The sequence below is a fragment of the Pithys albifrons genome, chromosome 6 (assembly GCF_047495875.1).
Source record: "Pithys albifrons albifrons isolate INPA30051 chromosome 6, PitAlb_v1, whole genome shotgun sequence".
NCBI lineage: Eukaryota > Metazoa > Chordata > Aves > Passeriformes > Thamnophilidae > Pithys > Pithys albifrons.
Window position 1 is genome coordinate 62912176 of NC_092463.1, and position 12463 is coordinate 62924638.

Below are 12463 nucleotides of genomic sequence, written 5' to 3' on the forward strand. Positions count from 1 at the left end.
TTTAACCAGCATAAGCAACAGAACTTTAAAGAATATAAAGTTACAGAGTTCAGCTTCCCCCTGGAAGCCAATCCACAAACTACAGTGAACAGCAAAGCTAAAACCAGAATTTAGGCCCAAGACTGTTCACCAGAAAGGTGAACAGAGCCCCATGAACCCCAGCATTTTCAGCTTTCAGATTTCCCAATTATGGACAGGACTGCAAAGAAAAGCAGAGTTTTAACTACAACATTCAACTGGCAAAGCAGATATTGCTCAGTTATTGTTTGTAACAGGCTCACATGAAACACTTGAGATCCCACAACTCAAACCCACAAATCCACAATTTAAACCCTGCCACTGGTAAGAAGTTCTTTCTAACGTGTACAGCAGAATTCCATTTCCCCCAAATGTTCTTTTTAAAACAATTTTTGTTTGCACACTGAGAAAATGAGCATATCAATCACTCTGTGAAGGACACAATAAAGCAAATGTGCAATTCCACTTTCACATCTCTCTCTCTTATTCCAGGATTGTGCCTGACAATTCAGAAATCCTACTAGAATTCCAATTTATTGAGATAATCACGGACCCAGGACCATTAAAACAACAGGAATTTATGATCTTTACTGAATGACCCCTCATTAAAGGAGTTTTAGCTTTTACCCCAAGGACCTTGGTTGCCAAAACCCACATTTTATTTGCATTTACATGGGAGATAGGGTTAAAAAAGGCAACCACTCTGCTTCAGAATATCTTTATACAACTAAGGTGACAAATTCTATGGTGCAGTGGCAATAGAAGTGAGGCACAACACAGCACAGCTCAGCTCAGAGCATTCCCACATAGAGACCAAACAACACTTTAAAAATTCAATTAAAAAGAAAAAAACCCCAAGAGCTGCCCATTGTCCTATCATAACAAATAAAAAATGCTTATGTTCTAAGTGGAAGTTCTTTTTTCTCTTTAACAAAACTCAAAGCATGCATGTATCAAATTTTCCAAGCCTTTTTCCACATGGCCCTTCCAACGTATGAAGGTCCTTGTTCAAAGTCTGTGCTGAATATCTCTGACTATGCTCAACACTGGCAGTGTAAGGGACCTTTTCATTTAGGGATCACAGATTCCCAGAATGGTTTGAGTTGGAAGGGACCTTAAAGATCATCTCATTCCAACTCCACACCACCAGGTTGCTCAGGACCCTGAATCCTGTGCACTTCCCTTAGCTTGGTGCACCTGACAGATTTTCTAAAACCAAGTATTAATTTTAGGCATTTATATTTCTGAAAGCACAGCCATAAGACAGATAAACTACAGGAAAAGACATGCAGCCTGTTCTTACTAATTTATGTTCATTAATAGTCATCATGTATTTCAGATCTAACCAAAATGATGTTGCTGTTAACATTTTAACTACTGTCCTCAAAAAGCAAATGCTGAGTAGAAAACATGAACACAAACACATGAGCAAAGTTCAAGGCCACTGTGGAACAGCACAAGAGAAGATTAAGCAACAAAGCTTCTCTTTTCAAAAAAGCAGGAACAGGCCACAGAGCCTTGTCAGGGCAGAGGAAGAGGAGCTGATTTTTAGTAGAACTTACATGAAACAAAAGGAAATGTCTGAAAGAGATAAAGGTCATAGAGAAAAAAACAAGTTAACCAACTCTTCCCATCAGCCTAAGGAGAACCACACAGCAGAATGAATGGGACTTGTAACCACAGCACTCTGAGTATTCCAACCAGCAGAGCAGTGACCCCCAGACATGTATTCAGCTCACTGCACCATCAGCTGCAGCTCAGCAAACATGGAAACTGGAATTTCCCTGCCCCTCTGTGAAAGAGTCAAACTGAATAAAACCTCAAAATAATAATTCCTCTTTCAGGCTGGGGAATGTGAAAACATTTTGCCTGGCAAGAACTGCCACACGTTTACACTTGGGGAAGCCACAGGCAGGCTCACAAAAAAATACACTTGGAAAGTTGTGAACACCCAGATTACCTGACTCACACAGCACAAATTCATCCCTTCTCAGCAACTGCAGCTTGAGATCCACACACACAAGAGATTATGACAAGTATTTTCTAATATATGTCAACAGATTCCAGTCACCCTCACAGAATTAATGTGACTTAAGCTGCCTAAATTGCCAAAAGCAGCTTACATGAAGACCTTTGTCATATTCCTCTAAAGCTGGAAATCTAACAAAAAAAAATAAAAAAATAAAAAAAATCCCCCAACTGAAGTGTGACGTGTATTAATGCAGTTCTGAGATGCAAGGCTCACTTAGGAGGAGAGAGAAACTTATTAATACATAGTTGAAATGTTCTCTCCCAAGAGTCAAGTTCTCTAACACTGTTAATTGTAATTTGTTAATTATATATCAAAACACAAACAAATGTGTCCTCTCTATACCAAGTTCAAAACCTATAGCAAGCAAACCAACATTTACCTCTCCTAAATAAATACCAGAAAGGACAAACCAAGGTCTCAGGCCAGTGTACATTAAAACCACTAAGAATCTGTAAAGGGGTAGAGAATTGTATTCTACATTCATATTTATCTTACAGAAAAGAAGCCAAAAGGTTGTATTTTTTAAGGGAATTGCAACTCTGTAGCCACATTGTATCTTCAAGTCTTGTTATTAAACATCTTCAAAGCAGTTTCTTAGTTACACTCTCGAAAAGAGCTGAGAAAAAACAGGAGGCTGCAGAAGAAGAATTCTCAGAATCCCAAAACACACACTCCCTGTTGAACCAGAGGTTAGTGGCAAATTCACACTGATGAGCAGGTATGTGAAGTTCACTCAGTTCTAAATACATATTTTAAAACACTTTGTTGTGATTGTTGATTGTCAGATCACAGCAAACCAAGTGTTACAAACCCACTGTCAGACATTTGTACACAGTAGCTGAAGAATAGGGAAAAATAAGCACCAGCTCATCTTTCAGGGCCTCATCCACTATTAAAAACAGATAAAAAGCATTTCTGTGTAGTCACCAAAACATTCTTTCTACAAATAAATTAAGGCAAACAAAAAAGAGTTTCAGACTTGATAAAATCTGCTTGTTAATGGGATGGATGGGACATCATAACAGCACTAAAATTCATTCTCAAATACAACAAAAAGGTCTATTAATAACCAAGAAAACCTCCATTAAAAGCACAGTATAAAACTAACAACAGGCAAACATGTGCTGGGCAGGGGTGGGATGCCAGAAGTCAGAACCAATGCCAGGGACTTGGTCCTCAATATACTCCAGGAGATTATTTAAGTGTAGCTACTCTTCATACTTTCAGATCACTTCACGTTCTGAAGGTTTTGGGCAAAAGTTGTCCATTTCCTTATCTTGCAAAGAAAGAAATGCCAGGGAAGCTGAAGTTTGTCGATACAGACAGTGCAGAATCTGAACATCTGAACCCATCTCCACCTTGACTTCTGAACCAGCACAAAGCTGAATCTATCCAGTAAGAGCCAGGGAAGATTTAGCAGCTGAAACTCAACACAGACAAGACTACGATGACAGTTGTGTGACAATGCACCAGAGTCATGTCTTTGCTGTGAGGAGGAGTGACAGAAGTGCAGGAGACATTTGCTCTGACCTCACTTGCACATCTGAAATGCTTGTGGATCCCTGTCATTTCTGGACACACACAGTTCTGCTGAGATTCATGCTGGTATTCAGAAGTCTGCACCACTTCTTGCCAGAGGAAGGAGTCTAAGCTATGGCAGCTCAGGGCTGAACACCTGTGAACACTGGAAATGGAGCTGCACTTCAAATGCTGAGGAAAGTTCAGCCTCTGCAGAGTTTGGCAAGGCCTTTGCTTAATTACTGTCTGCAACTGTGTTCTTCAAATTATGTACAATTCAAAACCTCATTTCTCCATCTATGACATCCTGTATTACTGAAAACCTGCCTGAAGGAAATCCAAGTACCCCTGTTAATAAAATGGCAACTAAACCCTTCAGTCCATCATTACAGAACAATGGCAGGGCAGCCTCTGGACCAAGTGCTTTGGTATTCCCTACATGTGAGGGACTGAACAGCATTTCTGAGATGGGCTGAGGCAGATCATTCTACAGAGACACACCTGAATTTAACAGAATACAAACCAAAACTGATACACACCATTTTTACCTGAAGTGTGCAGTATTGACAGAATATTTCCTGTGGGTAGAAAGCAACTAAAGCTGACCTGCTATGGACTCACTTTAAATTATGACATGACAGGCAGCCCAGTAAAGCCAAAGCCAAACCAAAATTACAGGCAGCTTCTTTTCCCACATTTAACTCCACATTAAAGTGCTCTGATTTACACACAGCACCTGAGTTCTCCTCTGCTCCTACAGACACTACTGAACATGACCATCACAAGTAGAGAAAAAACTTCTATTTTGATAACCTTGCATAAAAAAAAATAAGGCAGGACAGACTTAAGACCAAAAGAGGTGCAAAATTAAGTTGGTTCTTAAGTGTTGCTGTACCACAGAAGCATAATATTTGTACATCAGTTTATAAAATTCTTAACACACACATGAAAATGCTCATCCTGATAAAAGTTGCTCTGAATTCACCAACTGTGCTTTTATCTGTGAGAGGCACCAGAGTTCCTGTAAATTAAACTCTACTCTCCTCCATCCAAAACAAGCATCTTGTTTCCATTTACAGAAACACTTACATGAAATTCTAACAGCAAAATGAACCCTGGCCTGCAAAGCCCTACCAGCTGGTAGTCACTTGGACCTCATCTACCTTAGGTTCAAAGATTAACTGCTAATTTCAGTAGCATTCTGCATGTTTCACAGATTAACCTATAGATTTTCAACCCTGAGTTCTATGGAATACACTCTAAAGGCACAGGAAGGGCAGAATTAAATCCACTAAGAGCATAATCAGACTCATAAGTGAATGTGTTTACATTAAAAGTTCCATAAGCTCTCCAAGTAAAAAGGTAATTTTCATTTTTTCCTGTGAAAAATTCTGAAAAGAATAAAATTAAGTTCCTGCACAGCAATTTGATTGCTCAAGTTCATTTTCCAAGGTCAGAGTACAGTCTGACTGGGGTAATCTGTAATAGAAGGTAACTCCCAGAAAACAGAAAGCATTGCCAAGAATCCAGTTATTTTATCAAGGCAGTGGTGATGTATTTAATTTGCAGCTGCCCATACAAAAAAAAAAAAGAAAAAAAAAGAGGGGAGCATTTTTATTTTGTGTAAATTGATTCAGTAATTCACACAATTCCACCAGTCTTTGTACCACCAGTTACATTGAACTTCACAGGTCTACTACATAGAAAAAGATTACCATGACTAAAATAAAAAATGGAAAATGTACACAAGCACCCCTTCTCTCCCAAAGGTATATCACATATTTGTCAACAAATTTAAAGTTATCCTGCTTCCACCCTCCTTGAAATCCACAGTTAAACAATGGGCCATTTGAGCCAATAGTTCAAAAAAATGCTCAGTTTGAAATAATTAACAAAAAAGTATGAATAGTTTCAAATATTAATCACCACAGTTTTGACAGTGAACACATATTAGAATATTTTAAAAATCTTGTTTCACCCCATCAGAAATTTACAGCCATGAAGCAACTGACTCTGCCAAAACAACAACAAACTTGTCAAACACAGCAAAGTTACTGCTGATTGTAGCAATAAAAATAAAATATTTCTGTTTTCTGACAGCACCATCAGTTGTCACCTCACACAGAAATTTCAGCTAAGCACCACTGAGGACAAAAGTGGCCACTTTCATACTATGAAAACAGTATTTTTACCAGCAATCTACAGAAATCCATACACTGCTGTGTGTTTATATAAAATTGTGGCAAAATTTCCCTCTCAACTGACTTGCTTTTCCTACAGATTTCACAGGAAGCCATGCAATTATGACACTTGAAAATGGGAACTGTTTATTAATTTGTTAGAAATGCTTAGAAAGAGATGTTTGTGTGTAAGTAGCTTACTGGATTTAGGAAGGGAAGCTGAGAACTGAAAAGGGAAGGGCAGAGTTGGGAATTTGGGTGCTTCTGCTCAGCCACTAATTCCAGTGTAACAGTTCACAGGTCACACAACTGGTTAATGGCACCATTAATGCAGCAGACCTGACACAGAGGCTGAAGAGAAGCCACAATTATTACAACAAAAAACCAAAGAACGATTTTTGCCTGCAGCACATGATTTAACACAGGGAGCAGCAAAGGTTGGAAACTTCTTTCTGATTTCCATCACACCAGTGCAACACAAGCAGATTAACACGTGTAACATTTTTGTTCCTATCCCTCAGTAATTGCCAGTGTAATTACCATACCAAGAGGCATACGGTGATTACATTATAATGAGAGCAGTGAAACACGAGGGCTTAAAACTACTGTTTTAAAGGATATAAACAGTAACTACAATACACTGAAGGATATGTAAACATTTGTAGAGGTAATAACATCATTGTGACACTTGGGACATGGCAGAAAGCACAAGGCTATCAACAGTTAACCAGCACCTAAAGCAGCCACGTTTTGCCTACAACCAAACGCTTCTCACCACGTTCAAAGTTCACTTTGCACTATTTTTAACTGGAGTGGATAAAGCCAAGAAGTTCTGTAGACACCAATCACCTTTTCTGACTATGTTCCTTAACAAACTTAGCACTACAGGCCACATGCTGATGCACTGCATCCCCTCAAGTCAGTAATTAGCAACTCCTACGAGGATCAAAAAAGGCCAAATCCGAACTCAGCAAAAGTAACTAAACAGGTTAAACAACACACTCAGACTTCTACATTGCCATGACAACTCAGCATGTATGCACAAGGTAGCAGTCTTCAACTTTTCAATGTTTTAAATCCAAAGTCCATAATGGTGCCAGAATGGCCTGTATGGAATTCACAGAACACATTGGAAGGGATCTTAAAGACCATCTCGTTGCAAACCCTCTGGACACCTTCCACTAGACCAGGTATTGTTTTTAATCAGGCAATTAGCAACAGCCTTACAAAAGTAAGTGTGATAAAACAAAGTGCATCAACTTCTAGTAAAGAAAAGGATGTAGATACAACTTCATGCTTGTGTTAAGCCAAAGAAAGTCCAGAAACTGGGAGAGCACACTGGAGGGAAAGGGTTGTTATTCCCTGCTTGCTATGCTTTTGCCCCTTTCTCAAGGTGAGCAAGCACCAACAGACACTTCAGGAAAGTCCTAAACCAGATTAATCCTCCCCTAACACAACCCAACTCTGCAATAAATCAAACACACAAAAAGCCAACAAAATACCCCAAAGAATACAGAAATTATGGAAAGATACCTTCCTTCCAAGATGTCCTTACCTGTGGAAGTGCAGTATTGAGCTGTCTCTGCAGGGAATCTCTCTCATGCCCAACTTCATGCAGCTTGCCCTGGGTCAGCGCCAGGGTCTCCTGGGTTTCTCTCAGCGTCTCCAGAAGGCGATCCCTTTCTTCCAACATGGACACCATTAACTGCTCAAAATGGGAATCAGCATCCGACTGTAACGGGGAACCTGAACCGTGGCCTCCATTTCCCCCCGCGGGAATCTCGGCCTCGCTGATGGTTGGCATCACCTCACACATCATCTTGAAACAAAACGAGACAAAACACAGACGGTGAACTCGAGTCGAACAGATCGGAACAGGAACTTTGAGCGCTCCCCGTAATACCCACTTGGCTTTTCCCCACGACAGCAGCAGCAAGAGCTGCCAACACCTCAGCGTTTGCCACGAGTTCATTAAGGCTGAGCGAGAAAAGGTACACAGGCAATTTAATCAAGGCATCACTTGGTAATGAGAATCTTGTGACTTCTTGCAAAACCAGATTTTTACAGCCACCTTTTAAACCGTGATCTCACTTTAATGGACTTATATTTTTGTTAGGAGTAAGCCGCTGCCGCCGAGATCTTTAAAAAAAGACAAAGATAAGGCGTGCAGCCTGCCCCCAAAAATGATACACTTAACCCAGTAACTGATTACACTGCACATTTTGAGAACCATTATCTGCTTCTTCCAGTGCTTCAAATGTAGAAAGATTGTATCTAAAACATCCTATTTTATGTTGGCTGTAGAAAGTTTATGGTGAAAGTGACGCATGTAAATGAGTAGTAAATCCAAACTGTCCAATTTGGGAGATAAAAACATGTGAGGGAAGATAAAAAGCAATAAAATTCATTATGAAGTGGTAGCAGCTATCAACATGGATAACAACAGTAAAGGTAAGCAGAAATAATTAAAGGCAGAGAACGAACACAGATAAAACAATGCAAACGTAAATCCTGTACTATTGTTAAACTGGGAGGACTTTTTAGAGACCCTAATGATCCTTACCAGAGCTTAGGCATCAGGTTTTTAAAAAGCACGGAAAACATCACTAATATAATTACTGCACACTTTCACTGAACCACTAAAGACTTCTAAAGTTCTTGAGAAAGCCTCTCTCAGCATCACAAACCTACAAAAACATGAGGCGAAGGAGGAAACGGACTTCCCTCAGGTGCCACAAACTTTGTTCTCAGCCTTAAATTTCATACCCATGCCTGAACATCTTAAAGAACAATTAAACGTATTCGGAGTCTGTGGGTCTTGTCAATCCCCTGAAAGACTCGGAACAGCTTGAAGTGTTTTGTAACACTTTCAATGCACAAAGACGATGAGCCCTGTATTTTGCCCACTGCGTTATTTACCTTGCTCAATAGAACAAAAAGGCTCGGAAGACAGGCCCCAGGTTTCCTGCAGTCCCAGTTCCCTGTTTCAGCAGTTTTCTGTTACCCCCCAAAACCTTTTGGCTTGCAAAGCATCCATTCAGCTCCAGTCCAATGTCTGTTTAATCGAAACACCCCCGTGCACAAGAAAACAAATAAACCTGCCAGGGAAAGAGCAGATACGGTAAACAGCAGCAGCTTCGGCCAACTCGCCAAGTCCCCAGGTCAGAAGAATATAAAAATAAATTGTTTCAGCTTCCCATCCCTCTATTATTGGCCTATAGGTCCTGTAAGAGCTGGGATGGAGCAATCATGTGCCGAGACAAAAAAATGTAGTCGGATGCAGCGGTGCAAGAAACTTCAATTAGTTCATCGCTCATAAATTCCACTCAGGTCACAATGGCATTATTAAACAGCGTGCGAACAGCATGGGAAAACAGCACGGCCTTTCTCGCGGAGGGTTTGGAACAGCCTCCCTTGTTTTCTCTTCTGTTAATTCCAGCGGGAGGCTCTCCTTCCAGTTCCCCGGGCCTTAGTTCGAACATTTATAATCCCAAGAGCGAGGTGCAGCTGTCCCTCTGGAAAAAGGCGAGGAGAGCGGGGAGACCTGTTGTTCCGCAGTCCCGCACCGCGCTGGGTCCCGGCAAGCGACGCTCCCGCACTGAGACACCCGGCACGGGGGAAATAAAGCGCCCGGGAGGCGCCGCGATGGGGCCGGGAGCGGGCCGAGGCCCGGGCGGGGGCCCGGCGGACAAAGCTGCGGGCTCGGGGCGCTGCCAATGCCGCCGGTCACGGGCAGCGCCGGCCAGGCCTCCCTTCGCTCTCCGGCCCTGCCGCTCGCTCCCTGCCCGCTCCCGACGCAGGCCCCGGCCCCGCTGCGGCCCCCGCCGAGCCGAGCGCCGGGAGCGTCCCCTCGGGCCGGGCCCGGCTCCGCCCGCGGCCGTGGCGGCCAGCGAGGGGGGCTGTCCGGGGGCCGGGCGGGCGGTGGCGGTGCCGAGGGGGCGGCAGGAGCCCGCAGAGCGCCGATGGCCGCGGCCGGTCGCGGTGCCGGTGGCGGCCCCGAGCGCCTCCTCCCCTTCTCCTGCTGCTCCTGCTCTGCCGCCGCCGCTCCCGGCGCGCTCCGGGGCCCGCAGCAATCAGTGCGGCGCCCACAATGCACCGCGCGGGGCGGCGCGGCCACCCTGCTCCGCTCCTTCCCCCCGCAGGGCCGCCGGTTCGAGCCCCGCTCCTCCCCTCGGAACTGCCGGTGCGGGCCCCGCTCCCCCCGCAGGGCCTGCTGTCGCGACAGGGCCCGGCCAAGGCGGGCCCGCGGCTGCTCCGCGTTGTCCCGAGGGTTCCCCCAGCCCCAACCCTGCCACGGGGTGCCCGCCTGGCCTCGAGGGGTCCCTTGGGCGCGCCCTGAGTGTGTCCTGCTCTGGTCACTGAGTCCAGGAGGGACACGAAGGGGCTGCCGCCAATCAAGGGCAGGGAATGGAGCTGGGAAGGGGCTGGAGCAGCAGGAAAGGCAGAGGGAACTGGGGGAGCTCAGCTGGAGAAAAGGAGCTCAGGGGGCACCTTCTCATTCCACACAACCCCCGACAGGAGGGGGAACCCGGGAGTGTTTCTGCTCCAGGGAACAGAGACAGGAGGACAGGACAGCCTTTAGCTGTGCCAGGGGAGCTTTGGGCTGGACACCAGGAGGAATTTCTTCCCAGAAGGGTGATGGGACATTGGCAGGGGCTGCCCAGGGAGGCGGCGCAGTCTCCATGTCCGGAGGGGATGAGGGAAGGCAGGATGTGGCACTCGGTGCCACGGGCAGGGGACAAGGTGGGGATCGGGCACAGGCTGGGCTCCATGGACATGAAGCTGTTCCCGTCCCTCTGGGCTCCATGGACACGGAGCTGTTCCCATCCCTCTGGGCTCCATGGACACGGAGCTGTTCCCATCCCTCTGGGCTCCATGGACACGGAGCTGTTCCCATCCCTCTGGGCTCCATGGACACGGAGCTGTTCCCATCCCTCTGGGCTCCATGGACACGGAGCTGTTCCCAGCCCGCTGGGCTCCATGGACACGGAGCTGTTCCCATCCCTCTGGGCTCCATGGACACGGAGCTGTTCCCAGCCCACTGGGCTCCATGGACACGGAGCTGTTCCCATCCCTCTGGGCTCCATGGACACGGAGCTGTTCCCAGCCCTCTGGACTCCATGGACACGGAGCTGTTCCCGTCCCTCTGGGCTCCATGGACACGGAGCTGTTCCCGTCCCTCTGGGCTCCATGGACACGGAGCTGTTCCCAGCCCACTGGGCTCCATGGACACGGAGCTGTTCCCATCCCTCTGGGCTCCATGGACACGAGGCTGTTCCCATGCCCCTGGGCTCCATGGACACGGAGCTGTTCCCGTCCCTCTGGGCTCCATGGACACGGAGCTGTTCCCAGCCCACTGGGCTCCATGGACACGGAGCTGTTCCCATCCCCCTGGGCTCCGTGGACACGGAGCTGTTCCCATCCCCCTGGGCTCCGTGGACACGGAGCTGTTCCCATCCCCCTGGGCTCCGTGGACACGGAGCTGTTCCCATCCCCTGGGCTCCGTGGACACGGAGCTGTTCCCAGCCCGCTGGGCTCCATGGACACGGAGCTGTTCCCAGCCCACTGGGTTCCATGGACACGGAGCTGTTCCCAGCCCACTGGGCTCCATGGACACGGAGCTGTTCCCATCCCTCTGGGCTCCATGGACACGGAGCTGTTCCCATCCTCCTGGGCTCCATGGACACGGAGCTGTTCCCATCCTCCTGCGCTCCCTGGACACGAAGCTGTTCCCATCCCTCTGGGCTCCATGGACACGGAGCTGTTCCCATGCCCCTGGGCTCCATGGACACGGAGCAGTTCCCATCCCACTGGGCTCCATGGACACGGAGCTGTTCCCAGCCCGCTGGGCTCCATGGACACGGAGCTGTTCCCATCCCTCTGGGCTCCATGGACACGGAGCTGTTCCCAGCCCACTGAGCTCCATGGACACGGAGCTGTTCCCAGCCCACTGGGCTCCATGGACACGGAGCTGTTCCCATCCTCCTGCACTCCCTGGACACGGAGCTGTTCCCATCCCTCTGGGCTCCATGGACACGGGGCTGTTCCCATGCCCCTGGGCTCCATGGACATGGAGCTGTTCCCATCCCTCTGAGCTCCATGGACATGGAGCTGTTCCCAGCCTGCTGGGTTCCATGGACACGGAGCTGTTCCCATCCTCCTGCGCTCCCTGGACACGAAGCTGTCCCCATCCCTCTGGGCTCCATGGACACGGGGCTGTTCCCATCCCCCTGGGCTCCATGGACACGGGGCTGTTCCCATCCCCCTGGGCTCCATGGACACGGAGCTGTTCCCATCTCCCTGGGTTCCATGGACACGGAGCTGTTCCCATCCCTCTGGGCTCCATGGACACGAAGCTGTTCCCATCCCTCTGGGCTCCATGGACACGGAGCTGTTCCCAGCCCACTGGGCTCCATGGACACGGAGCTGTTCCCATCCCCTGGGCTCCATGGACACGGAGCTGTTCCCAGCCCGCTGGGTTCCATGGACACGGAGCTGTTCCCAGCCCGCTGGGTTCCATGGACATGGAGCTGTTCCCAGCCCGCTGGGCTCCATGGACACGGAGCTGTTCCCATCCTCCTGGGCTCCATGGACACGGAGCTGTTCCCAGCCCACTGGGTTCCATGGACACGGAGCTGTTCCCAGCCCGCTGGGCTCCATGGACACGAAGCTGTTCCCATCTCCCTGGGTTCCATGGACACGGAGCTGTTCCCAT

General features: G+C 47.4%; 1 protein-coding gene across 6 annotated transcripts in view; it reads right to left on the reverse strand.

Moving 5' to 3' along the window:
- Positions 1–9779, reverse strand: part of PPFIA1 (PTPRF interacting protein alpha 1) — a 54279-nt gene extending 44500 nt beyond the window's left edge. For 2 of the 6 annotated variants that reach the window (XM_071559244.1, XM_071559245.1), the window contains exons 1-2: positions 8668–9778; positions 7304–7567 (exon numbers count right to left, since the gene is read on the reverse strand). In XM_071559244.1, the coding sequence (XP_071415345.1) occupies positions 7304–7567 (264 nt within the window). In that variant the 5' untranslated portion in view covers positions 8668–9778. Of the gene's footprint in view, positions 1–7303; positions 7568–8667 lie in introns of all 6 variants that reach the window. The other 4 variants (XM_071559246.1, XM_071559243.1, XM_071559249.1 and 1 more) reach the window with 4 other exon arrangements.
- Between the last annotated feature and the right edge of the window lie 2684 nt (positions 9780–12463).